Source organism: Leopardus geoffroyi, chromosome B2 (genome assembly GCF_018350155.1).
Source record: "Leopardus geoffroyi isolate Oge1 chromosome B2, O.geoffroyi_Oge1_pat1.0, whole genome shotgun sequence".
Taxonomy (NCBI): domain Eukaryota; kingdom Metazoa; phylum Chordata; class Mammalia; order Carnivora; family Felidae; genus Leopardus; species Leopardus geoffroyi.
The window spans coordinates 34,782,522-34,806,478 of record NC_059332.1 but is presented as its reverse complement, the minus strand read 5'-3'; the positions used below and the strand labels follow the sequence as shown (position 1 = coordinate 34,806,478).

At 41.9% G+C, this 23,957-nt stretch overlaps 2 protein-coding genes and 1 long non-coding RNA gene across 13 annotated transcripts in view; 1 reads left to right on the top strand and 2 right to left on the bottom strand.

The window, feature by feature from the left end:
* Positions 1–15,840, bottom strand: part of MAPK14 (mitogen-activated protein kinase 14) — a 75,875-nt gene extending 60,035 nt beyond the window's left edge. For 4 of the 7 annotated variants that reach the window (XR_006717866.1, XR_006717865.1, XM_045500789.1 and 1 more), the window contains exon 1: positions 15,343–15,805. Coding sequence is in view for 5 of the 7 variants with exons in the window: in XM_045500789.1 (XP_045356745.1) it covers positions 15,343–15,458 (116 nt within the window). In the remaining 2 variants the exon portion in view is untranslated. Of the gene's footprint in view, positions 1–15,342 lie in introns of all 7 variants that reach the window. The other 3 variants (XM_045500790.1, XM_045500791.1, XM_045500793.1) reach the window with 3 other exon arrangements.
* Positions 3,185–12,629, bottom strand: LOC123609630. Its single transcript, XR_006717867.1, has 2 exons — positions 8,482–12,629; positions 3,185–8,357 (listed from the first exon to the last, which is right to left on the bottom strand). It is a non-coding gene; the product is annotated as an uncharacterized LOC123609630 (long non-coding RNA).
* A 142-nt stretch (positions 15,841–15,982) lies between the features above and the next one.
* Positions 15,983–23,957, top strand: part of SLC26A8 (solute carrier family 26 member 8) — an 87,154-nt gene continuing 79,179 nt past the window's right edge. For 4 of the 5 annotated variants that reach the window (XM_045500788.1, XM_045500787.1, XM_045500786.1 and 1 more), the window contains exon 1: positions 18,464–18,589. The gene's annotated coding sequence lies outside the window, so the exon portion shown is untranslated. Of the gene's footprint in view, positions 16,244–18,463; positions 18,590–23,957 lie in introns of those variants that run through there. The other variant, XM_045500785.1, reaches the window with a different exon arrangement.

Sequence of the window (23,957 nt, the reverse complement as noted above, 5' to 3'; positions counted from 1 at the left end):
ATAATAAAAACAAACTGGGTACTCAGGAGAACTGAAGAAAGGCGTAATTATTCCTGTAGTAAAACCAGAGAAAAGTTCCTCCTGTGTATGTTTATGAAGGAGACACTGTATAATGTGGTAAAAATGTCCTAATCAACATTCTTACACAAATATAATAGTGGGTTTCTGATGGTTCTTTTCTTAGAGCATCCATCAGTGGAGACTTTCATAAAGCCAACATACAGTTCATTATTAGCAAAGGTGGGTGGAGAGTACATAATAGCATGGCACTCTGCTCTCTGACGGACTTAATCAAAGAGGAACTCTTAAGTGTGTTTAGAAAAAAAGAGAGTAAGTTCCATGTTCCTCAGAATCCTCCAAAGAGGATTTTCACCAACTGAGCTTTTGATAGGTTTAGAGACACAGGTTTTGTTTCTGCTCCGTGGCTGGCACCTAGCTTGCAGATTTTGTGTAGCAAAGTAGAGGCAGATCAATACACTCTCCCAGCCAGGTGAGCTGCTAGGTAGAGGAAGAGAGACAGCCCCTTAAGAAAGGCGAGGGGCTGCGTACCGAGGACAAGTGCCCACACTCACAGAGTGTGGGAGTGTACAAATGACAGCACCAGGTCTTTCCTCAAAAAACAATTGGGGTTTTCCGCAACAGAATGAAGAATGAGCAATCACCTGACAAGTCTCTGAGTAATCTGTGGGGATCAGAAGTGGTTTTACAGTTTCTTTCAATGGTCATAGATGACTTCACTAATCCCTGAATGATGTTAATGAGAAAAAAATGAACCCTCAATCATGGTTAAAAAGACAAACACAATTTTATTTTTGGAAACTAATGAAAAATTTAAATATATTAAAATTTGTAGTTACAATGAATTAACAAATTCTCATTAGTGCATTAAATTAACTAAAATACCTAAGGGGAGAGGTACCTGGGTGGCTCAAGGGGTTAAGCATCAACTAGATTTTGGCTCAGGTCATGATCTCATAGTTCATGGGATCCAGCCCCACGCCTGGCTCTGTGCTGACATGAAGCCTGCTTGGGATTTTTTCTCTCTCTGCCCCTCCCCTGCTCGTGCGCGTGTGCGCTCTCTCTCAAAATAAATAGACTTTAATGTGTATCTAAGGGGAAAGAAATAGTTTGCAAAAACATGACATCTCTTCTCCCGATCATACAGTTTGAGGCTTTTTTCCAATTGAATTCAGGTTAATTGATAACAGCCTTTAAAATGTGCCTTTTAGGGGCGCCTGGGTGGCGCAGTCGGTTGAGCGTCCGACTTCAGCCAGGTCACGATCTCGCGGTCCGTGAGTTCAAGCCCCACGTCGGGCTCTGGGCTGATGGCTCAGAGCCTGGAGCCTGTTTCCGATTCTGTGTCTCCCTCTCTCTCCGCCCCTCCCCCGTTCATGCTCTGTCTCTCTCTGTACCAAAAATAAATAAAAAAACGTTGAAAAAAAAAATTAAAAAAAAAATAATAATAAAATAAAATGTGCCTTTTAAATAACTAAGTAATTTATACTACTAACTTGGGAACTTTCTCTTTACCTAGAACACCTGATACAAATTTCAATCTACAGCATACTGGAAATATTTTTGGGCACACATCTCCCTCTATTACAGAAATCCACTTTTCCTTTCTTCTAAATTCAGGCAAATGTGCAAGTATCCCTGTAGTTTTTTATTTTTATGCTCTACCCCTCCATTTTGGAAATAATGTCATGAAAATAAGGCAAATCTATGCAAAAACTAGAACTCAAGTTTTGATTTAGGAACCTCAAAAAATATTCAGAGAAGCAAGAAACTTAAAACAGACTTTTAAGTTTCTTGAAACATTGTGAAACATTGTTAGTTAGTGAAACATTGTTAGTTTTTTTTTAAGTATCTTCACTAACTCTCAAATACTTTCTCTAAATAACACTTTGATTTTTTTTAAAAAATCACAAAATTATTTGACTATTTGCAACTATATACAGTACTTTTAAGTGGAATTTAGTTTCTTACAATAACACTTTCGTACTTATGGGCAGAACAACAGATGTTATTAACACAATTGTTACAAGTATGTACAACATGACCAGTTCTCTAGCTTTTCAGTTTTAAATATTCCTCTCAAAGAAGCTCAAAACACAAATAACATATAAAAAACCCTATCAACGGATTAGTACCCTGAATGGAAAAAGGAATTTAATTGACCACATAACTCGCCTTACATAACTATTAAGAACTTTTATGCAAATTCAGTATTTTCATGAAAATCTCGTTCGGATAGGAAAATGTATTTGTGACAGCATTTATCAGGGACACTAGTTATGTGGCTGGAATTCAGGGCATGACAACACATATGCGAGATACTTGCCACTCCTGATTGGCCCAATTCTTGCTGCAAAACTTCTAAGCAACTGGAGCAAAAATGTTTTTCACAATTGCTTCAATTTTTATTAGCCTGATGAAAACTAAAATTCAAACAATGCCGAAATTCACTTAGACGTGCAGTCTAAAAATCCAAACTGGGGCACCTGAGTGGCTCAGTTTGTTAAACATTGGACTCAGGATTTCGGCTCAGGTCATGATCTCAAGGTGGTGAGATCAAGCCCCACCCACTGCTCTGGGTGCAGAGCCTAAGGTTCTCTCTTTCTCTCTCTCTCTCTCTCTCTCTCTCTCTCTCTCCTGTTGTCCCTCCCCTGCTCATTCCCCCTCCCCTTCTAAAAAACAACAAAACAAAAACAAAACAAGAAAGAAAATAAAATGATTTTTGTAAGATATTTCTTCATTGAAGCTTTAAAAGTCACAGTGGAGGGATGTCTGGGTGGCTCAGTCAGTTAAGCCTCCAGCTCTTGATTTTGGCTCAGGTCATGATCTCATGGTTCCTGAGATTGAGCCCCACATTAGACTCTGTGCTGACAGCACAGAGCCTAGTTGGGATTCTCTCTCTTTCTCAAAATAAACAAACTTTATAAATAAGTAAATAAATGCCACAGTGGTGTCTGTTACCATATTTTTTTTACTTTATTTTTTTATTTTAGAGAGAGAGACAGTACAAGCAGGGAAGGGGCAGAGAGAGAGGGAGAGAAAGAATCACAAGCAGGCTCCATGCTCAGCGCAGAGCCCGACGTGGGGCTCAATCCCACCAACCTGGGATCATGACCTGAGCTGAAACCAAGAGCCCAATGCTCCACCAACTGAGCCACTCAGGTGCCCCTGTTAACGTATTTTTTTTATTGCAAATGCAAAATGATACATATGCATCAAGAACAATAGTTACCTCATGTTGATTACAAAAATATTACATGTGGATTATTTTATTACATGTGGCATTATTTTCCCAAGCCTCATTAGAATGTTGTCACCATGGGTTTATCTTCTCTACTTTTGTGTTTGAAAACTTCAGTAACAAACGTTTTGAAGTTATCATTAAATAATTTTTAACTGCATGCAAGCAAATATGAAATAAACTAACCACATTACATTGTAACTATTTAGTATTACAATCAATGAACTTTGCTTTGCTACTACAATTAAAAGGCTTTTACAGTAATAGTGCTGATAGGCTTCATATCCAGAAAAGCACCCTTACAAGTATATGCTATGAACATGAGTATCTATAGATGCATGTAACAGGCATTAATGTGCCTTCACAATTTTTGGTTTGCTTAGGCTGTGACTCACCATCTTATATGACATATATTTTACAGTAACATTTAATGGTATTACCCCAAATTTGGTGGCTTAAACAAGATTTATTATCTCACAGTTTTTGTGAGTCAGGAATTGGGGAGCAGGATGCTGAGTGGTTCTGGCTCATAGTCTCTCATGAGGGTGCAGTCAGGATGCTGGCCTTAGTTGGCTACAGTCATCTGAAGGCTTGACCGAGGCTGGAAGCGCCACTTCCAGGATGGCTGCCTTACATGGCTTTGGCAGGCCTCAGTTCTCCGCAATGTGGGCTTCTCTTCAGGACTGCTTGGGTGTCTTCTCAGCATCGCTGCTGGCTGTCCCTGAAGTGGTGGTTCTCAACAGAAGGCAGTTTTCCCCCAGGGGATACTGGATAATGGCTGAGTCATTTTTGCCTATTACACCTGAGGGGGGGCAGTGTTGAGGGGGCTGGGCAGGGGGGTGCTATTGGCATCTCTATATGGGTAGAGGCCAGGGATACTGCTAAACATCCCTCACAGCAAAGAGTTATCTGGCCCAAAATGTCAATAGTGCTGAAGTTGAAAAACTGCTCTAGAGAAATTCATTTCAGAGAAACGTTCAGAGAAAAGAGCAAGATGGGGGCCACATATCTTTTATGACCTACCCTTAGAAATCACACTCCATCATTACTACACATTCCATATATTAGAACAGTGAGTCAGTAAGTGCAACCTTCACTGAGGGTGAAGATTATGAGCTCCACTTCTGTAAAGGAGAAGCATCAAATAACTTATGGTCATATTTTTAAATCACTAAACAGAGTGACTTGATTTTTTTAAAAAAATATTGGAATTTTCAAGATATCTCAGTTACTTTTGGGAATATTGTGTTACTTAAGAATCTTTTTACTGCCCAAGGAAAATCACTGGAATTCCATTTAACAAAGCTACTTTTCATCCTAGTGAATGGTCTCTGCGGGATTTTGATGCTCTAATCTCAAAATTTTCTATTAAGCATAAACATATGCGGTGTGATACAGAGAAAAGTAAACTAGTAGTCAAAAGATCTGAGTTCTAGTTTTGGTTCTGGCACTTCCTAGCAGGTGATCTCAGACAAAGTTTCTACAAGCCTGTTCCCAAATCAATAAAATGGGGGTATCACCAGCTCTCTTTATCTCACAATGCTGTTTTGAGATTCAAATAAGATTATGTGACTACTTTACGAACTATAAAAGATAGTTTTAAATGTTTTAAGTTGAGGGGTGCCTGGGTGGCTCAGTCAGTTGAGCGTCCGACTTCGGCTCAGGTCATGATCTCACAGCTCGTAAGTTCAAGCCCCACGTCGGGCTCTGTGCTGACAGCTCAGAGCCTGGAGCCTGCTTCAGATTCTGTGTCTCCCTCTCTCTCTGTCCCTAACCCACCTGCATTCTGTCTCTCTCTCTCTCAAAAATAAATAAACATTAAAAAAAATTTAAATGTTTTAAGTTGAAATAACATGCTGTTATAAAATAGTTTCACAATCAGCTTCCAGCATGGGGTTTAACACATAGTAGATTCTCAATATGTATTTTTAGATCTCTTATTCTCAAATCTGAGGTTGAGTAAACCTCTGAGATAACAGTAAAATAGAGAAATTAAAATATAATTGAGGGACCAAATCCTTGATCATTTGTTGTCATGATATGGATAACTAAAATATAGTTTCCTCAAGTTAAAATATACATTATTCAGCAATTAGATAGGATCTAAGACTACAATCAGCAACATAGTAGCCAATATTTTAGACACTGAACTAAAACAAAAAACAAAAAATCCCTTTATTATTTGTTTCCAAACCTAAACCATGAAGGAGAGCAGAAGCTATAGGTGATCTGTGTATCCTCCAGTACCTGGAACATAATGCAAGATTAATAAATACATACCAAAACAGGTAGTTCTTGACCTCAAGAAACTGAGAAATCTAGCTGGGGAGTCAGAATAAATATTCACATAAACAAATCACTGAAGACTTTTAAAAGCAATACATTTGCTTCTTCCAATCCATTCTACACACTCCAGTCAGTATCAATTTTAAAACACTTTTCTCTCGATACTTTACAACTCAAGAAACTTTAACAGCCCTCCATGGCCTAGAAAAATGCAACTGCCTTAGCCCTACTCCAGACCTAGTTCTTCACTTCTGGGTGTAGGACCCAAGTGCCTACCGATGATTCGGAAGTACAACCAGAATCTACAAAAGCTCCACAAATGATTCTGAAGTACAACCGGAATGAGAACCACAACTGGGTTCACCCTACCTGAGATATTCTTGCTGTCAAGCTAGTCCATCTCATAGCTAATTCTCTTAGTTATGTTTTCTCCTGTTACCTTAAAACATTCCCTTTCCTCCTCTCCAAATATTACCCATCTTTCAAAATAATCTTCAAATGCTTTTTCTTCCATGAAACCACTCAAACTACAAAAGCCCACAATGCACCCATACCTCTAGACACATCAATACCTTTTTTATATACACAGTTCACTTATATTTTATGTCTACTTCTTTTAACATTGATGGACATTTAACACTAATGGATGACCAACAGATTTTCTTCACTACAGTAAATCTAAAGCATAAACGAATACATATACACACACATTTCTAACTCTCAAAATCATGCTGCCTTAATATTAGTTACAGAAACCTTCAGGTACTTGACTCATACGATTGCAGTTTTCATGAGCAGTGTCATTTATCAGTGCCAATGAAAGCTTCCTTCAAACATCACCTCCATATCTCTTAGGATGAACCATATAGGCTTATAACATCAATCTATTCGTAGGGTAGTTAGTGCCACATTTGAGATCATCCTCAAGCAATGTGTAGAAAAATTATCAAGGGAAAGCATGAAACATTACATTTCAATGGACTTGAAATCCAAAGGGTTAGATATTTCTGAGATAAGGTTTGGAAATACAAATATGGACATACAAGTGTATGAGCAAGGCTACTGTTAAGATTGTATCAGATGATAAATTCAAAAAGAATATGCACAGAAAGTATAGTTTTTCTATCTTTTTGGAGGTGGAAGGTTCAAGTTATCCTATCTAGTTTTTCCTCAGGGCTATTCAATCCAAATATGTAGGGTTATATAAGTAGGTCTCAACAAAGGGTGATTTGTCCCCAGGGGACATATGGCAACGTCTAAAGACATTTTTGGTTGTCACAACTGGAGGTTGCTACTGGCATCTAACAAGTAGGGTACAGGGATGCTGCTAATAATCCTACAATGCCTAAGAGCCCCCCACCAACAAAAAAAATTATCTCACCCAAAATGTCAATACGTTGAGTAACCCTCGGTTATATTATATTTGGAAATGTAAACACAGTTTGATAGATGTTCATGAAACTGTCTGTTTTCTTAATTTGCTATTTTCCTCCCTTTGGTTCCCTTTAGCATCGATATCATTTAACTTATTGAGATTGCTAACCTCAAAGGAGATCATTCAAAGCATAAAGAAGGCACTTAGGACTCTAAACTAGGAATAGAAAATGAAGCAAGACAAACGTATAATGTCAAGAAAACTATTAGAAGTTTATCAATATAAGATGTCAACATTGATATTTCACTTCAATTTAATACTAAAATCATTAGGAAGCCTAATTTTATTACACCAAATGAGGAAGATAACTAAGATTTTCCAAGCATTTCGTAGCCTGGAGCAGAAAACGTAAATAGAAACTATTATGCAAAAGTCTAAGTTCAAGAGGCTCAAGTTAGCTAAAGCCCTACATGGATATCACAGAAGAGGGGGGTAAAAAAAAAAAAAGAAAGAAATAGCTCTTGGGGATATTAAGAATAAAGCATTTATTTCTGGGGATAAAGTTCTTTTTACCACAGGAATGAGGAAATACAAAAAAGAAGAATTCGATATTACACTTGCATAACCCAGACACTTCAGGCTGAATGTCACAGGACAGACTAAGGGCATGATTAAGGGCACCATCCCAAGTGGAAGTACAGGACTGGGTTAAGAATCTAAAGGACCTCTACCCTCACAGTCCCTTGCTTCCCCTAAAACACAGCCTCCCTGAGCCCTAGGCAGATCAAAAGAAGAAGTTCTGACCTATTGTGGGCACGTGCTGATGTCATCACTTTCTAGATCTGAATCATCAGATGAAAAGGCTTGTCTGACACAGATTTCCAATACATATCCTTACACAAAGTTGCCCTAGATATAAAAAGTGACCAGTATATCACTGGAGTCAAGAGAGACACAAAAGAATCTAAAAGAAAATTTCAAGGGAAGCAGTAGAAACCTAAAGGTAGATATGAGATGGCAACTTAAGTGAAAGAATGCAGAATAGAACAGCTACAGAGGACATCCAAAGCAATCTCTGAGGAACCAATGTAAATGTGTCCCTTTTAGACTGATATGTTCAAAAGCAGGCACCCTTCCTGCTTTTTCAGTTTTGTTTTTTTTTTTATCTTTATAAACACAACACCTAACACAGTGCTTAGCACTGCCAATATTGAATTAATGAATTCAAGAAAACAAAGGGGACAGTTGGTATGCTTTTTTGCCTTTTTTTTTTTTTTTTTTTTTTTTTTGTGGCATGGTTGTGTGTTGTGTGATGCCTACACTCTGGACCATAAGCCTGCAAAAGCAACCAATGCATACTTGTGGGCAGACTGACAGTAAAACACACATACTCACATACCTTCCTTCATGTCACAGGCACAGTGACAATACCACCAAGGCCTAGAGGTTTTGAGGAAAAGAAGGAAATCTGTAACAACATCATTCAAAGTAACAGGAGCCAACGTGTTCAGGGTCTAAAGTTACTCAGACAGCAGCTAGACAAAATAAACATTTGTTCTATTACCTTTTTGTTATGTTGCCATGGGAATCTGTGTTTAGGAACACTTATTTTCCGCAACTAGATGATAGAGCAGTAAAAGGGGGATAATTCCCGTGAAAGAGGAGAGAAGCCTGTATCTATAAAGGCAAGGAAGACAATAAATCCTATGGGGTTTTGTAAGGTCACATACATGCAGGATCTTTCAATCTATTCAAATTAATCGATCTATTTCAATTTATTCAAGTTAACAGAGACGGCTTTGGAGCCTCACAGCTAAAACATCAGTAACAGGTAACAGTCATCGGGGGAAGGTGGAGGAATGTAAAGCAGATGCAAAGCCAAATAAAACAAAAAATAAATGAGATCTGCAATGTTGAAGGCAGGTAAAAATGTCTTTTAAAATATGACCCAATAGTACGAAAAAACCTAGAAGCCCAAAGAAGTTAGAAAACATTCAACCTGCCAGCAGGCTAATCTTCTTTTGTCAGCAGAAGTCTAGAGCTAATCTCTTTGCTCCCTTCCTTTTGGCAACAGAAACCTGAAAAAGTGAAATAAGCCCATGTTATTTAAAGAGCTGGACTGGAATACCCTGAATTTCTAGGGCCCAACGAAAGTACTGGCTCCGGTACTCAGAGCCTTCTGGAATGACAGTTGTGAGCATGGGTTGGGGCAATGCACCAACTCATCGGACTCCCCCATTCTACCCTGAAGTATTATTAGCACCTCTAACGGGTGCTAACAGTTCTTACAAAAGTTCTTATAAGGCCAAGTAAGGTCCTTCGTGATCCCTGTGCATCTGCAGCCCCTCCACCCTCTTCTACTACTATTTGGCCCCTGGTTCATTCAGTGCTAGCCAGACTGGTCTCCTAGCTATTCTGGAGAAAGAGGCCTTTGCCTCAGAGCCTTTGCAACTCCTGATCCTTCAGCCTGGAATGTTCTTCCCTCCACACCCAAGTCCAACCAGTGTTCTAGATCACTTCCTGCAGGTCTTTGCTCAACTGTCACTTCATCATCCAGGCCCATCCTGACTATCCTGCTTAAAAGTGCAACACAGCCATCCCAGTAATTCCTCTCCGTACCTTGCTTCATTTCCCCCACAGCACCAACCATCTGACATACTAAAAATTTTTTTTAATTTATTATCTACTTCTACTTTCATCCCTCTTAGAATATAATTTCTTATGGGCAAAAATTTTTGTCTGATTGTTCATACTCCATTTCCAACACCTGAAGAACGACCCATACATAGTAGACACTCAGGGTATCAGTATAACACACAGTCCTATCCTCAAGGAACCCATCTTTCTTTCCCTTTGCTTTCACAATCCTTACAATACTCCAAAGTTCAGATAATGGCACTAAAATCTATCCATTTGTCCATAGTCAAAACTTAGGGGTCATTCTAGACTCCTCTCTTCTATACTCTTCCTCCCCCACCTTCCACCTAGGAGCCAACAACTCAGAATCCAGGACCCATTTGTCAAAAGTGCAGAATTTACAGACCACCATTTTCCTCATTCTTAAAAATAAATTCTTAACAGGTTGAAATGCTGGAAAACCAGCTAATTTTATAAATCTTTAAGACACATGCACTTAATTTATGAAAATCCCTGAAAGCTTTATTTACAAAAAAATTTTTCAAGTTTAAATAGTTCTTTTTTTGTTTTTGTTTTTTGTTTATTTGTTTCTCTTGTCCTGAAAAAACATGCGCGTGACTTCTAACTACATGGCAACCATGAGAGGAAATCCCTAGGTTCCAGGTCAGGGAAACTCACTTCACAATGAGGTTTTTATTGAGCATTACAGTAATGATACCTCTTAGATAGGAACAAATCAATACAAAATTTCACAGTAAAAAGCAAAAATTTAATGTATTTTCAAAAGCCTGGATAAGCAACTATTTCTATAATATCCTATAGTTATATAACACAAATATGTACAGATAGTCCCAACTTTACAAAATGCACATTGAAGAATTCCAAACCAACAGGATTCATAAATACAGGAAATAACTATTTGCACTAATAATTACTTAGGGATAAAAATGTAATCTGGGCAATGACTTCATTTTTGGTCTATCAATTCTGAGGAAGAGGGGTAATTTTAATAAGTTAGGTCACTACCCCTCAGATTACCTACGCAATGATGGTGGTGGGATTGGAGCTATACAGTCACAGCTCTATTGCAAGTGACTCAGCAACCCTTCTTCACAAAAGAAGAGGGAAGGACAAACAGCACAAGAGAAGATGTCATCACACAACCTCAGCAGCTTACATGTAGAGGAAAGACGACTTCTAAAGTGTCAAAACCATAGAACCAAATCCAAGGTACCACTGGCAAGCAAGCCATTTCCTTCAACGGATGAATCTCGTTCTTCACCTATATAACTAGGTTAATAACACCAGCCTTCAGAGAGCAGGTGAATACTGAACGATAATGCTCTGAATGAAAATACTTTATAGTGTAAAATCCCATACAAATGTCAATTTATACTAAAGTGAGAGTGATCTAGCCCAGTGAATTTTTCCACCTTTGGATCCTAAGCCTCAGGGGCTCAATGCCATGTGCACTGTTGCCCATGAAAGGCCAAAGTCAATACACAGATCACCTCTGAGGCTGAGCTAGAGGGAAATAAAAAACAGAGTACTCTTCAGTATCAATAAATTAAACTGGTGGAACTGAAAAGCCAGAGATTCAGAATACTCTTATTTAAAAATGGGAGCCAGCAGAAAAGCATCAGTTAAAAAAAAAAAAAAGGATTCAATAAATAAAATAAGACTTTATAACAAACTTGACTGAATTCTTTCTTAAAAGTCTTTATATATAAATAATATAAATATTTGCCACTATCTTTAAATATTTATTGGTTGGTACTGGCAACATGCAGCCAATCACCTTGCTTTTGGTTACAAACAAAAGCAAACGGGAAGAAAGATCAGCATGGGCCTATTATCACCACTAGAAAAATAAACGGCATGCCCCCCTTACTGATCAGGAGTCAAGAAAGTCATCTTTGCATAGTCAACAATGATGTATATTCATTTATTTGTGCCCTGGCTCATCCTAAAAGAAAAAAAAAGAAGATTAAAAATGGTGAATGGCTAGTAACACTAAAATTTAGCTTTGTTTATTTTTATTATATTTATGTATATACAATCTTGTTCCACAAAGCATTTAGGAAGTTGGATTTGATATCTTAGTAAATTTTGCCATCCTCTTACTAAAAATCTTGTATGTGCTTTATATACTGATGATAAATATAAACCACAAGGCAAAATGCCTAGAACATAGTAAGCAATCCATACAATGTAGTTATTATTCGCATTAGGCTATAAGCTCTCTGAGGGAATGGATTACCTCGTTCTGTCTTGTTCAGGGCTCTATCTCAAAAAACCTAGTCCGTTACCTAATCCGTGGTTGGTATTCAATATTGTTGAATAAACAACTGAATATGACTTAAGAGTAATTCTCAACTGTTGCCTATTTTATGGCTGCCAGTGCTCCACCTCCTCTAATCAACAGCAAAGGTCTGGAAAAACCATACCCAGAGGAAAGGCATTTAAGTTCCTGTTTATATTTCCTTAAACTCACCACAAAGAGTCCCCCCTTCTGTCTCCAAACCAGAAAATCAATGCTTCGCAACAATGTATTCTTAAACGATTTTGCTTCATTTCCCCTCACTGACAATGCACAAAGTTCCTTAAAACTTCAAGACTTGGTTTAGTTCCCTTTACCCCCTAAAAAGGAAAGGCATATTTATAAAACCTTATCAACTCTCAATTTCTAGTCTGATTCCTTGATCTTTGATTCACAGTTGGTTATCATACAGGCTGCTACTTGCTTTTTTACTATATACTTAGTACAAATTAAAATAATGAAAATAGGCTTAATATAAGAAAACTTTTTAACTTATACATCAAAGCGTATCACACTTCAGAGCAATCCAATTAGGAAACTGACACATATTTCAGTGAGGCTGCATTCCTTAAAACACTTTCAGAGATTCTTTTTTGGAACAGACTTCAGATCCAGTTCTACGAGTCACACAAGAAATTCTGTCATTACTTTACAGTTACAACTCCTATCTGACCTAAAACAATATCATCAACTTGAATGCCTAATCTTTTTCACCAGACGTGAGTACAAACTCTCTTATTTGGATTCAGTTTGATTTTGTTATTCCGAGAATCCTGAGTTCCTTGTTGCTCCACTTTTGAATGGAAACCTGTACTCTCACCATCAAACCAAGGTGATAGGATTAAATCAGATCATCTCCACGGCCTCTGTTTCAGTGGATTGAGGATTTCCCTAAAGTCAAATCTGCTCCCAAAGGATGAAGGTAGTGAAAAATAACACAGGCTCCAGAAAGGATACTGAAAGAAATTAAAAAAAAAAAAAAAAATGTTTTCTGCAACACCCGAAAAACTGCTAATTGAAAGAAACTCGTCAAGTAACTCTGAATGAGAGAACACTTACTTGTAAATCCAAATTTTGATATTTTCAATCCAAAATCAGTTACATTTATTTACAGTCAATTGTCACATAGTATCAGATGTATATTCCTCCACCAATATACCATAGGTTACACTTCCAATCCCTTGGGGAAGTACTACTAAAAAACAAGGAACAAGCTCTGCCCCCCTGTAAAAACACTTAAGAAACTTAACAGTGGAGGTCTCTGAGGAAAGGAATAGCATGGTTGGAGAACAAGAAAGGAAATGAGACTTTTCACTAAATATCCTTTTATACAATGTGAATTGTATTACCTATTTCTAAAAATCTGTTTAACAAAGTACTTCAAAGTGTCAGAAACTGCAGGCTTCTGTAAGCCAGAAAGTATAGTACTAAAGAAATGTAAAGGTCATTTTATTTATTTTTTTTTTCAACGTTTATTTATTTTTTTTGGGACAGAGAGAGACAGAGCATGGACGGGGGAGGGGCAGAGAGAGAGGGAGACACAGAATCGAAACAGGCTCCAGGCTCTGAGCCATCAGCCCAGAGCCCGACGCGGGGCTCGAACTCACGGACCGCAAGATCGTGACCTGGCTGAAGTCGGACGCTTAACCGACTGCGCTACCCAGGCGCCCCTGTAAAGGTCATTTTAATGACACTTAACTGTAAATCCGGATCTCTAGTTCCAGTGCAAAGCTGTTCATACCAACAACAGGAAAACTGCAAGCAGTTCTTTTGAAGTTCACTAAACTCCCCATAGTTAAGATATTCTGCTTTACCATTCCATTAAAGTTTAAGCATCATTGGAAACAAAAAGTTGGTACTATAAAAATTAACGTGTCAATTCAAGAATGAAAAATAGAGGTAAAATAATCAGCTATTAAAGGAGCCACAATCCAAATACATCTTTGAAAATGAGCAAATAACACACACACACATATATGTGTATATGTAGTAAAATGTTGCAAATTCCCTTAAAATGTAAACTGTCGCACTATAAAAATGGGGAAAGATGTCAAGCATGGTACCATCAGCAACTTAACTGAAGCAGCTTGAACTAGAATATGCAATATGATCTGTTGCTTGACACAGTTGCACAATCTCAATTACCCAGAAGATTCTACCAAACAGGAAATTCATAATGTGACTTTAAGAAACACAGGAATTACAAAGATTAACACATCCAAAAGCCTGGAGTTTGTTCCAAAACAAAAAAATAATTTTATAAAGGCCCTTTTCAAATGATGCATGCGCATGAATACATGAATTTACTCTCAGATCAGCAGCTCTCAAGCCACAGTAAATCTAAACTACAGTGTATAAAACCTAAGTTAGTGAAACATTTCGGATCCAGAAGTTTTATATCAATTTCATTTAAAGCACACAATGTGAATGAAAGCTGAGATGTGTCTCTTCTCTCCTCTGGGTTACATTCCATATCCTTATGAAAACCATGGTGTACCTCACGCTACAAATGGAGACAAGTTCCCTGCAAACTCTCTAAGGGACTTTGAAAACAGTTATTCGCAAGATGTCTTGCAATTAAGAAAACAACATTCACAATACCTCCCAGCATTGTCAACAACTTTTTGATCTCGAGCGCGTCCAACGGATCTGAATCTCACTTGCTCCAAAGGAGAAAACTGTTTTGTCAAACAATACCTAAATGAGCAGCGGTATGTGACTAATCAGTGAGGCCGCCAGTTTCTCAAGCTGCAGTATTCTTGCAGGCACTACCACCCACCCCCACTCTGCGAAAAGGAAATACGCTTTCAGCCGAATCGGAAACACACCACTCAAGCTGGCACTGGGTTCGCCGAGATAAAGTCGGTATTTCGGGCTCTATGGGTCGCTGCTGATTCAAGTGCGAATTCAAAAAGAATGCTTCTCCAAAGGAGATTTCGAAAGAGGTTTGCAAAAGAAGCCGGGACAGAACGCCCTTCGTCGTCAGTTTTGTTCAGACGACCGCGCTCTCCCGGTCGAGCTTTGCCCTTCTGCTTCCCCCCGCAGCTCCCAGGGCTTGTCGTCTGCTTAGAGGGCACGCTCGGCGCCCAAAGCGGGAGAGGGTCTTTCTGCTCCATGCGGGCAGGGAGACCCCCGAAGAGACACCCCCGCCTCCAGGCCAGCCCCCGGAACAGAACCCCACCCCCCACCCCCAGCCGACAGGCGCAGGGTGCGAGCCAGGGCCGAGCTCCGGCAGCACCGCCCGCCGAAGACCTGCATCTTGCACACAACTGACCACCTACCTGGGGGTGCAGAGTGAGGGGTGCAAGGGGTACAGGGAGTGCAGGACAAGGGTCGAAGGGCAGCGATGCCCTCCCCCAAGGAAAATTCCTGCCGCTTGGTGCATCGCTGAGCTGTGGGGGCAGGCCTGGCTCTGGGGCACTGAGGGCCACCCAGCCCCACCGCAGCCCCAGGCCGGGTGACACTCACCACACGGAGCCATAGGCACCGGAGCCCACCGGGGACAGGTTCTGGTAACGCTCCGGCACCTCCCAGATTGTCTTGTTCAGCTCCTGCCGGTAGAACGTGGGCCTCTCCTGAGACATCTTCCAGCGGCGGCCGCGGGGCTAGGAGGTGGCCCTAAGGGGCCCCGCCTGCGCCCGCACCGGCTCCCCGGCCCTCGTCGCCCGCCTGGCCGGGCGGGGACCCGGCGCTGGCAGGCGGCGCAGGTGCGGCAGACGCGACCCCGCCGAGTCCCGCGCCCGCGCGGCCCCTGTCAGCCGCAGCTGCTGGAAGCGCCTCAGCGACGGGGAGCGAGCCCGACTGAGGGCAAAGGCACGCTCCGGGGCTCGAGGCTGCGACCACCACGCTCCCCCTGCACCCTCTCCCCCACCGGGCCGACTCTAGACTGCGCCGCGGGAGTACCGCTCCAGCTGCAGCGCCCGCTGAGGTTCCAGTGGTCGCGGTTCCAGAGCCAGCGAACAGGAGCCTCTGGCCGTAATCTCGCGAGAACAGCTCCCGGGACTCTCAGCGAGTCGAGATTTTACCCAATATGGAACCCGCCCACGGGAGGGGGGTTGACGACGGGAGAGGATGGGAGGAGTACTTCTCGCGAGAAAAGAGCAACAGCTGGCGACCAGAGGCAGGAACTCTCAGGGACTGTTCTTAAGGGCGCGAAGGCGGACCCGGGAAGGAGGGATAAGTGGGCAACACATGCCGCGTGCGCCCCACCGTGGTCACCGGGGCGAATGCCTGGCTCGGTGCTGGAGAGCGACAGTGACTAATAGGGTGTCGGGAAAAATACCGAAAGATCTTTGAACTGCGGGTAGTCACCAACAGCCGAGCATCTGCTCAGTGGAACCCTTAATTTCCAAGAAATACATTTAAAAAGGTAGGTTCTGGGGCGCCTGGGTGGCGCAGTCGGTTAAGTGTCCGACTTCAGCCAGGTCACGATCTCGCGGTCCGTGAGTTCGAGCCCCGCGTCGGGCTCTGGGCTGATGGCTCAGAGCCTGGAGCCTGTTTCCGATTCTGTGTCTCCCTCTCTCTCTGCCCCTCCCCCGTTCATGCTCTGTCTCTCTCTGTCCCCAAAATAAATAAACGTTGAAAAAAAAAATTAAAAAAAAAAAAAAAAAAAAAAGGTAGGTTCTGGCCAGAAAGCCGTTGCATTCCATCCGTTCAAGGACATATGGCTTATTCTTCGGAATTATGACGAAAACTGTCCCCAAAGCAAATATTAGCCCTGCATGAAGGCTGAGGTTTTTCCACTCTCTTAGTGGTTCTTAAACTTCTATGTGCAGAAGAATCATTTCGGGTGGTTAAAAATGCAGAGTCCCAGGACGCACAGGGAGTCTAAGAGTATAGGGTCGGTGAAGGCGCCAAGAAAGCGCATCTTTACAATATGCCCCAGGCAGTTCTGATTCAGGAAAAGTCCCCAGTATCTCCCTTTGAGAAGGATTTCTGAAATCATTACTCTGAGGATTTGAAACCGAGCCCTGCTCTGAAGAGCTTCCAGCGAAGATGATTTTAAGCATTTGATTCACTCCTCTCAGATTAAGGAGTAACAAGGCAAAGATTACACTGTTTTATGGAAGTGTCGCATTAGGCAAGTCAATTGACCTTTCTTGACCCTAGTTCCAGTTTCTGCAAAAAAAAAAATTCCTGCCTTACGTTCCCACCTAACGGGGTCATTTGTAAAGCTGAACAAGATAATAAAGTGTGAATGGGCAAGGTATTATAACCCCATACCTACCCCCCACTGTTACCATCCTATTCCTTTGTTAAAGTTTGTTCCAATCTCTCTTAGAAATAACTAGATCCAGTCCAGGACACTTCTCAACACTTCCCATGATTATTCTCTTTGGTGTTATGCTTCCCTTGGAGTGCTCAGATTTTGCTTATCTTGTCGCAGCATCTAGCACAGTGCCTAGAACATAATAGGTACCTCATAAATATTTATTGAACAAATTATGAATAATGAGCATGATCTCACTTCGGAGGTGGTGCAGGATCCTTAGTTCTCCTCAAAGAAAACAAAAACAAAAACCAGAGTCGTGGATGATTTGTGGAAAGCCTTTCCTGGGGGGATTCAGTGTGGCTTAGCCTGGATTCTCTTGCCTAGGAGGACATGCTGCTTGAAAATGTCCCAAGACAACCTGCAGGTTAGGGAGCTTTCCAAGAAAGAATGAAGGCTGAAGGAGGAAATGAGAGCAAAAATGTCACTGAAAAAAAAATGGCAAGTGGGAGTGGAAAATCAAGGAGATGAATGGACGATGGAATCCTACGGAATTCATATAATTACCCAACAAATTGGGATGGTGAGGTGAGAGTGACTGAAAGGGTAAAGATCCAGGAGGCAATCCATTCACTCACTCCTTCAACAAATCTGTACTGAATGCCTCCTAGGTGCGGGGCACTCCGATTAATGGGGATCCGCAAACATGCTGCCTACATGGAGTTTACAGTAACAGCAGGGCAATCATCCAATCGTTCAACACAAATTTATTGAGCACTTACTGCATCTACCACATTGTTTAGGCACGGATAATACAGCAGTTAATGAACGAGATGAAATTCCCCGCCCTTACGGGGGTGACAATTTACAAAAAGGAATAGGTCCAGTGAATGATGCGTTACACACTAACACAGTCATCGAGCCAAGTGCAAAACTGCAAAGGGACCAAGCAGGAATACAAGGCATAGTTAGAGACGGTGACAGGGACTGAGTAAACTTCAGAGGGTTAAAGGACAGGGAGCAGAGCAAGAGACCTGGGCTGGAGAGTGTCCTTCCGTGGGAGGAGCCAGGCTAATGATGGCAGAGAGCTAGGGTTGGAGACCTGGGTGACCTTATTACAGCCTCAGTTTTCCTTGTGTGTCTTCCGACCTGACAAGGTCGTCGCGTGATTTAAGTGAATTACTGTGTGCGGCGTGCCGGGCACGAGGGCTGGCATCAAGAGGGCCCCCAATCAAGAGCAGTCAAACCCCAAAGCAAGTGGAGGCCTGGGTGGCACAGATTAAAGGGCTTCCCTGGCCCCAGGAGCCCCCGCTCGGGGCTCCGCACCGTAGCTGCCCTAGCTCTCCTTCCTCGCCCCTCTCTCTGGTGCCCCGCCCGCCAGAACGCCCTCGGGTTCGGCCGCAACGGCTCGGGAACGGCCGGCGTCCGCGTCTACAGCGCCGCCAGCCAGGCCGCAGCTGCGTCGGACCTCAGCGTCCGCCCCCGCGTCCCCGCCGGGAGACCCAGGTGGAGCCGTGGCAGAGAGCCGCCCGGGGCCGGGGGCTGCAGGGTGGAGCCGGGCGCGGGCGTCCGGGTGCGGGGCACCAGCCCCGGTTGCCCTCCGAAGTCCCGGGGCGGGGGCTGCGTCAGTGGCCGGCAGGGCCCGGCGCGTCGCGGGCGCTCAGTGTTTGTGGCATGAATGAATGACGGTATCCCTGAAAGCTTATCTCTCAGAGGTATCTTCTCTGCTTGATGAAAGGCCGCCGAACCGCAGGGACAGGGGGCGGTGCATGCGATTTGCAATCGGAGCCTTTCAAACTCTTTGGTCCGAGTTGCCAGAAGCCCCAGAACTGAGCTGCAGGCTGATCCTCTCGCTACCACCGTCTGTCTCCTCCTGCGGCCCCACTGCCCAGGCGCGCCTTCTTCTTTCAGACCTTACCGCTCTGTTCATTTTGTTCTTTGGGACTGCGCCCCCACTCCCACCTGCCATGGCTCCCTTCTCTTTCTCTCAACTCCTATTGATGTATCAGTGCCCCCCTGTGAAGCCTTCTCCAACATCCTCACCCTGACCATGAGTTTCTCTCCAACACACCCCACCGGTCGCATCGAAGGTAGTTGTGTATGCTTTTGACGGCTGTCGACCCAGTCCCCAAGGCTCTTCATCCCCAGCCACCAGACAGAATAACTGAAGGATACTAAAATCAGTGCACCCCGCTTGTGCCTTTGCTATATCCCAAATACATTCCCTATAAAAATGGAGGTAGTAACGGGCAAAGGGCTGTTGTTTCTGATGAAATTACAAATGCTTATTTGAAATTTTGGAAGTGGATATTACCTTACCATTGATTATAGAGAACATAGGAAAGATGACAGTATGAGGCGAAAGATAGTCTTGCAACTAAACTAAGGTTCAGGATTTCACATCTATCGGTCAGGTTAATAGTCAGAAATTTGGGTTGCATTGAAGTTTTTTATTATTGGCCTTTAAAATACTTTCAACATATTATGTAAATGAATCAACAGATGGTTGATAGACAGGGGTAGTTTGGGGGATGCAGGGGCTAGGTCAAATGTGCCTTTTTTATTTTTTAATGTTTATTTATTTTTTGAGACAGAGAGACAGTGCAAGCGGGCAGGAGCAGAGAGAGGGGCAGAGCATCCAAAGCAGACTCTGTACTGACAGCAGCTAGCCCCATGTGGGACCCAAACTTGTGAACTGTGAGATCATAACCTGAGCGAAAGTCAGACATTCAACCGACTGAGCCACTCAGGTATCCCAAAAGTGCCTGTTTTTTAAAAAACATTTTTAAAAATGTTTATTTGTTTTTGAAGGGGGGGGGAGAGAGAGAGAGAGAGAGAGAGAGAGAGAGAGAGAGACAACACGAGCGGGGGAGGGGCAGTGAGAGAGGGAGACCCAGAACTTGAAGCAGGCTCCAGGCTCTGAGCGGTCAGCCCAGAGCCCGATGTGGGGCTTGAATTTATGAACTGTGAAATCATGACCTGAGCCAAAGTGGGACGCTTAATCGACTGAGCCACCCAGGTGCCCCCTTTTTAACATTTTTTTTTTAGCTTATTTATTTTTGAAGGAGAGAGAGACAGTAAAAGTGCCTGTTTTTTTTTTTTTTTTTAAACGTTTATTTATTTTTGAGACAGAGAGAGACAGAGCATGAATGGGGGAGGGTCAGAGAGAGAGGGAGACACAGAATCGGAAACAGGCTCCAGGCTCCGAGCCATCAGCCCAGAGCCCGACGCGGGGCTCGAACTCACGGACCGCGAGATCGTGACCTGGCTGAAGTCGGACGCTTAACCGACTGCGCCACCCAGGCGCCCCAAAAGTGCCTGTTTTTAACAATGCCCCCAAATTGAGCATGGGAAGACTAACCAAATAAATGATAAATAAATAATTAGCTACATTTACAGCAGTCCTCACACTTTATTGTGTAGCAGAATCACCTGGAGGTTTCTTAAACCAACTGCTGGCCCATCCGCAGAGTTTCTGATTAATTAGGTCTTGCTAGGTGGGACCTGAGAATTTGCATTTCTAACATGTTCCCAGATTATGCTGATGCTGTTTGTGTGGGCACCAAGTGTGGGCTACACAGATGAAAATAATTTGTTGGTAGTGAAGCCAGATGCCCAGAATCACGTTTGTAGAAAAAGAAAATGAAACCCTAGGAACTTCAGACCCATAGTCCACCCACCTAAATATTTTGTCTGGTGTCAAGAAGCATCAGGGAATTGTTTTCTAAGCAGACACTTAGCTTCAAGATTATGGGTAGAACTTAGCATGTTATTGATCACACCATGTGCAAAGACCCGTCACACTGATGCCCTCAGGCGTCAGCAACAGAGACCCCCTCTTGCGTTGTGTCTCAGCTGAAAGGTCATTCCCATCAGCGTACTTTGAAAACTTTTTTCTGAAATGCACCACCTTCTCCACACCAAAGTGCATCTGCCACTTGTAAATAGCAGCTTCTTATCAGAAGTGTCCTGCTAATGCATGAAAATCAACCAATAGAGTTCCTATGAAATCAAGAAAGACATAATGGAGCTGCACAAAGTCTAGAGATGACTAAAAAAAAAAAAAAAATAAGGAATCATGTGTTTTATTTTTATCATGTGATGAGTTCTTTAAAGACAGCTTTCCTCCTGTCCCTCCTAACCAGCCTCGCTGTGGTCCCTCCCATGAGTGATGACTTTATTACTTTCCCCCTAAGCTACAGTAATAATAATGGTCTCCAACTGGACTTTCTGCCTCAGTCTCTTTCATTTCCAGCACTGTCCAATAGAACTTTCTGTGATGATGGAAATGTTTTATACCCGCACTATTCATATTCAGTATGGTAGCCTCTGCCCCATGTGGCTGCTGAGCACTTGAACTGTAGCTAGTGCAACTGAAAAACTGAAGCTTTCATTTCATTTTATTTTAATTAAGTTAAATTTAAATAGCCACAGGTAGCCAGTGGCTACCATGCTGGATAGTATAGCTCTAGACCATACCACTGACACTTTGTCTTGCCAAAAAGCACTTCTCTGTGCATATTACTAGTCCTGCTCACTTTCTTTTTTGTCATGATAAGTGTACTCTTTGATCCCTATCACCAGTTTCGCACATCCCCACAACCCCCTCCCCTCTAGTAACCATCAGTTTTTTCTCTACAGTTAAAAATATATTTCTTGGTTTCTCTCTCTCTCTCTTTTTCCTTTGCTCATTTGTTTCCTAACTTCCACATATGAGTGAGATCATAATGTCTTTCTCTGACTGACTTATTTGGCTTAGCATTATACTCTCTAGCTCCATCCATGTTGTTGCAAATGGCAAGATTTAATTATTTTTCATGGCTGACTATATATATATATATATATATATATATATATATATATATACACACACCACATATATATTTCATGGCTGCATACACACACACACACACACACACACACACACACACACCACATCTTCATTCATTCATTCACCTATTGATGGATACTTGGGCTGCTTCAGTAGTTTGACTATTGCAAATAATGCTGCAATAAACAGAGGGGTGCATATATCCCTTTGAATTAGTGTTTTTGTATTTTGGGGAAATGCCCAGTAATGCAATAGTGGTTCTATTTTTAATGTTTTAAGGAACCTCCATACTGTTTCCATAGTGGCTGCACCAGTTTGCATTCCCACCAACATCCCTTTTTCTCCACATCCTTGCCAGCATTTGCTATTTCTTATGTTTTTGATTTTGGCCATTCTGACAGGTATGAGTGATATTTCATTGTGTTTTGATTTGCATTTCCCTGATATTAAGTGATGACAAAGATCTTTTCATGTGTCTGTTGGTCATCTGGATATTTTCTTTGGAGAAATGTCTGTTCATGTCTTCTGACCATTTTTAATTGTATTACTTATCTTTGGGGTATTGAGTTGTATCCCTTCTTTATATATTTCAGATACTAATCTTTTTTCAGATATGTGATTTGCAACTATCTTCTCCCATTCCATAGGTTGCCTTTTAGTTTTGTTGATTGTTTCCTTCACTGTCCAGAAACTTTATTCTGATGTAGTCCCAATAATTGTTTTTGCTTTTATTTCCTTTGCCTCGGGAGGCATAGCTAGAAAAATGTTGCTACAGCCAATGTCAGAGAAATTACTGCCTGTGTTCTCTTCAAGGATTTTTATAGCTTCAAGTCTTGCATTTAGGTCTTTAATTCATTTTGAGGGTTTTTAAAAAAAATGTTTATTTATTTATTTTGAGGGAAAGAGAGAGTGAGAGAGCATGTGTGTGAGTGGGGAGGGGCAGAGAGAGAAAGAGAGAGAGAATCCCAAGCAGCCTCTGCGCTGTCAGCACAGAGCCCTATGTGGGGCTCCATCACACGAACTGTGAGATCATGACCTGAATTGAAATCAAGAGTCAGATGCTTAACTGAGAGCCACCCAGGCACCCCTTGAGTTTATTTTTGTGTATGGTGTAAGAAAGCGTCCAGTTTCATTCTTTTGCATGTTGCTGTCCAGTTTTCCTGGCACCATTTGTGGAAAAGAATTTTTCTCACTGTGTATTTATTCCTCCTTTGTCAAAGATTAATTGACCATATAATTGTGGGTTTATTTCTGGGTTTTCTATTCTAGTGGATTGACCTTTGTGTCTGTTTTTGTGCCGGTACCATACAGTTTTAATTACTATCACTTTGTGGTATAACTTGAAGCCTGGAAATGTTATACCTCTGGTTTTGTTTTTCTTATTCAAGATTGCTTTGTCTATTTGGTGTCTTTTGTGGTTCCATACAAATATTAAGATTGTTCTAATTCTGGGAAAAATGCTGTTTCAAATACTAAGTAGCTAAAAGATCCGGGTTCAACCCAGCATTTTAGGCCCTCCAGGAATAGGCCTCAACCTACCTTTTTGGGCTTGACACTGACTTTACTCCATCTATTAAATTACTTGCTTTATATTATCTCTGTAATTTTATCTTATTTTCTTCCTGAAATACCTGATTCTTCTCCCTGCCCCCAGTTTAGACAGTGCAGAGCTCAAATCATATCCCCCCTCCCCCAGGAGGCCTTTCTCATCCCCCTAGGTTGGAATTATTAACCCCACTCTGTAGGTCACGTGGTATTTGGATGTAGCATTTTTTGGAGCCAAAAAGATGGAGTTCAGGTTCTGGCTCTGCTATTTGACTCTGAGAAACTAAAACTAAACTCATCAGTAAAATGGGTACAATCAGTATCAGGAAAATAGTACCTCTCTTGAGAGGATGTGTGTGAAGAACCTGCCAAATAGCAGGGCAGCAATAAATGTTAATACCTGTCTTTCCCACTCCTAAACTCTTACAGCACTATATTTTGGGATTTTTATTCTACTAAACTACAGAGTCTTTGTTCTTTTGTATCCCCAGAGCACCT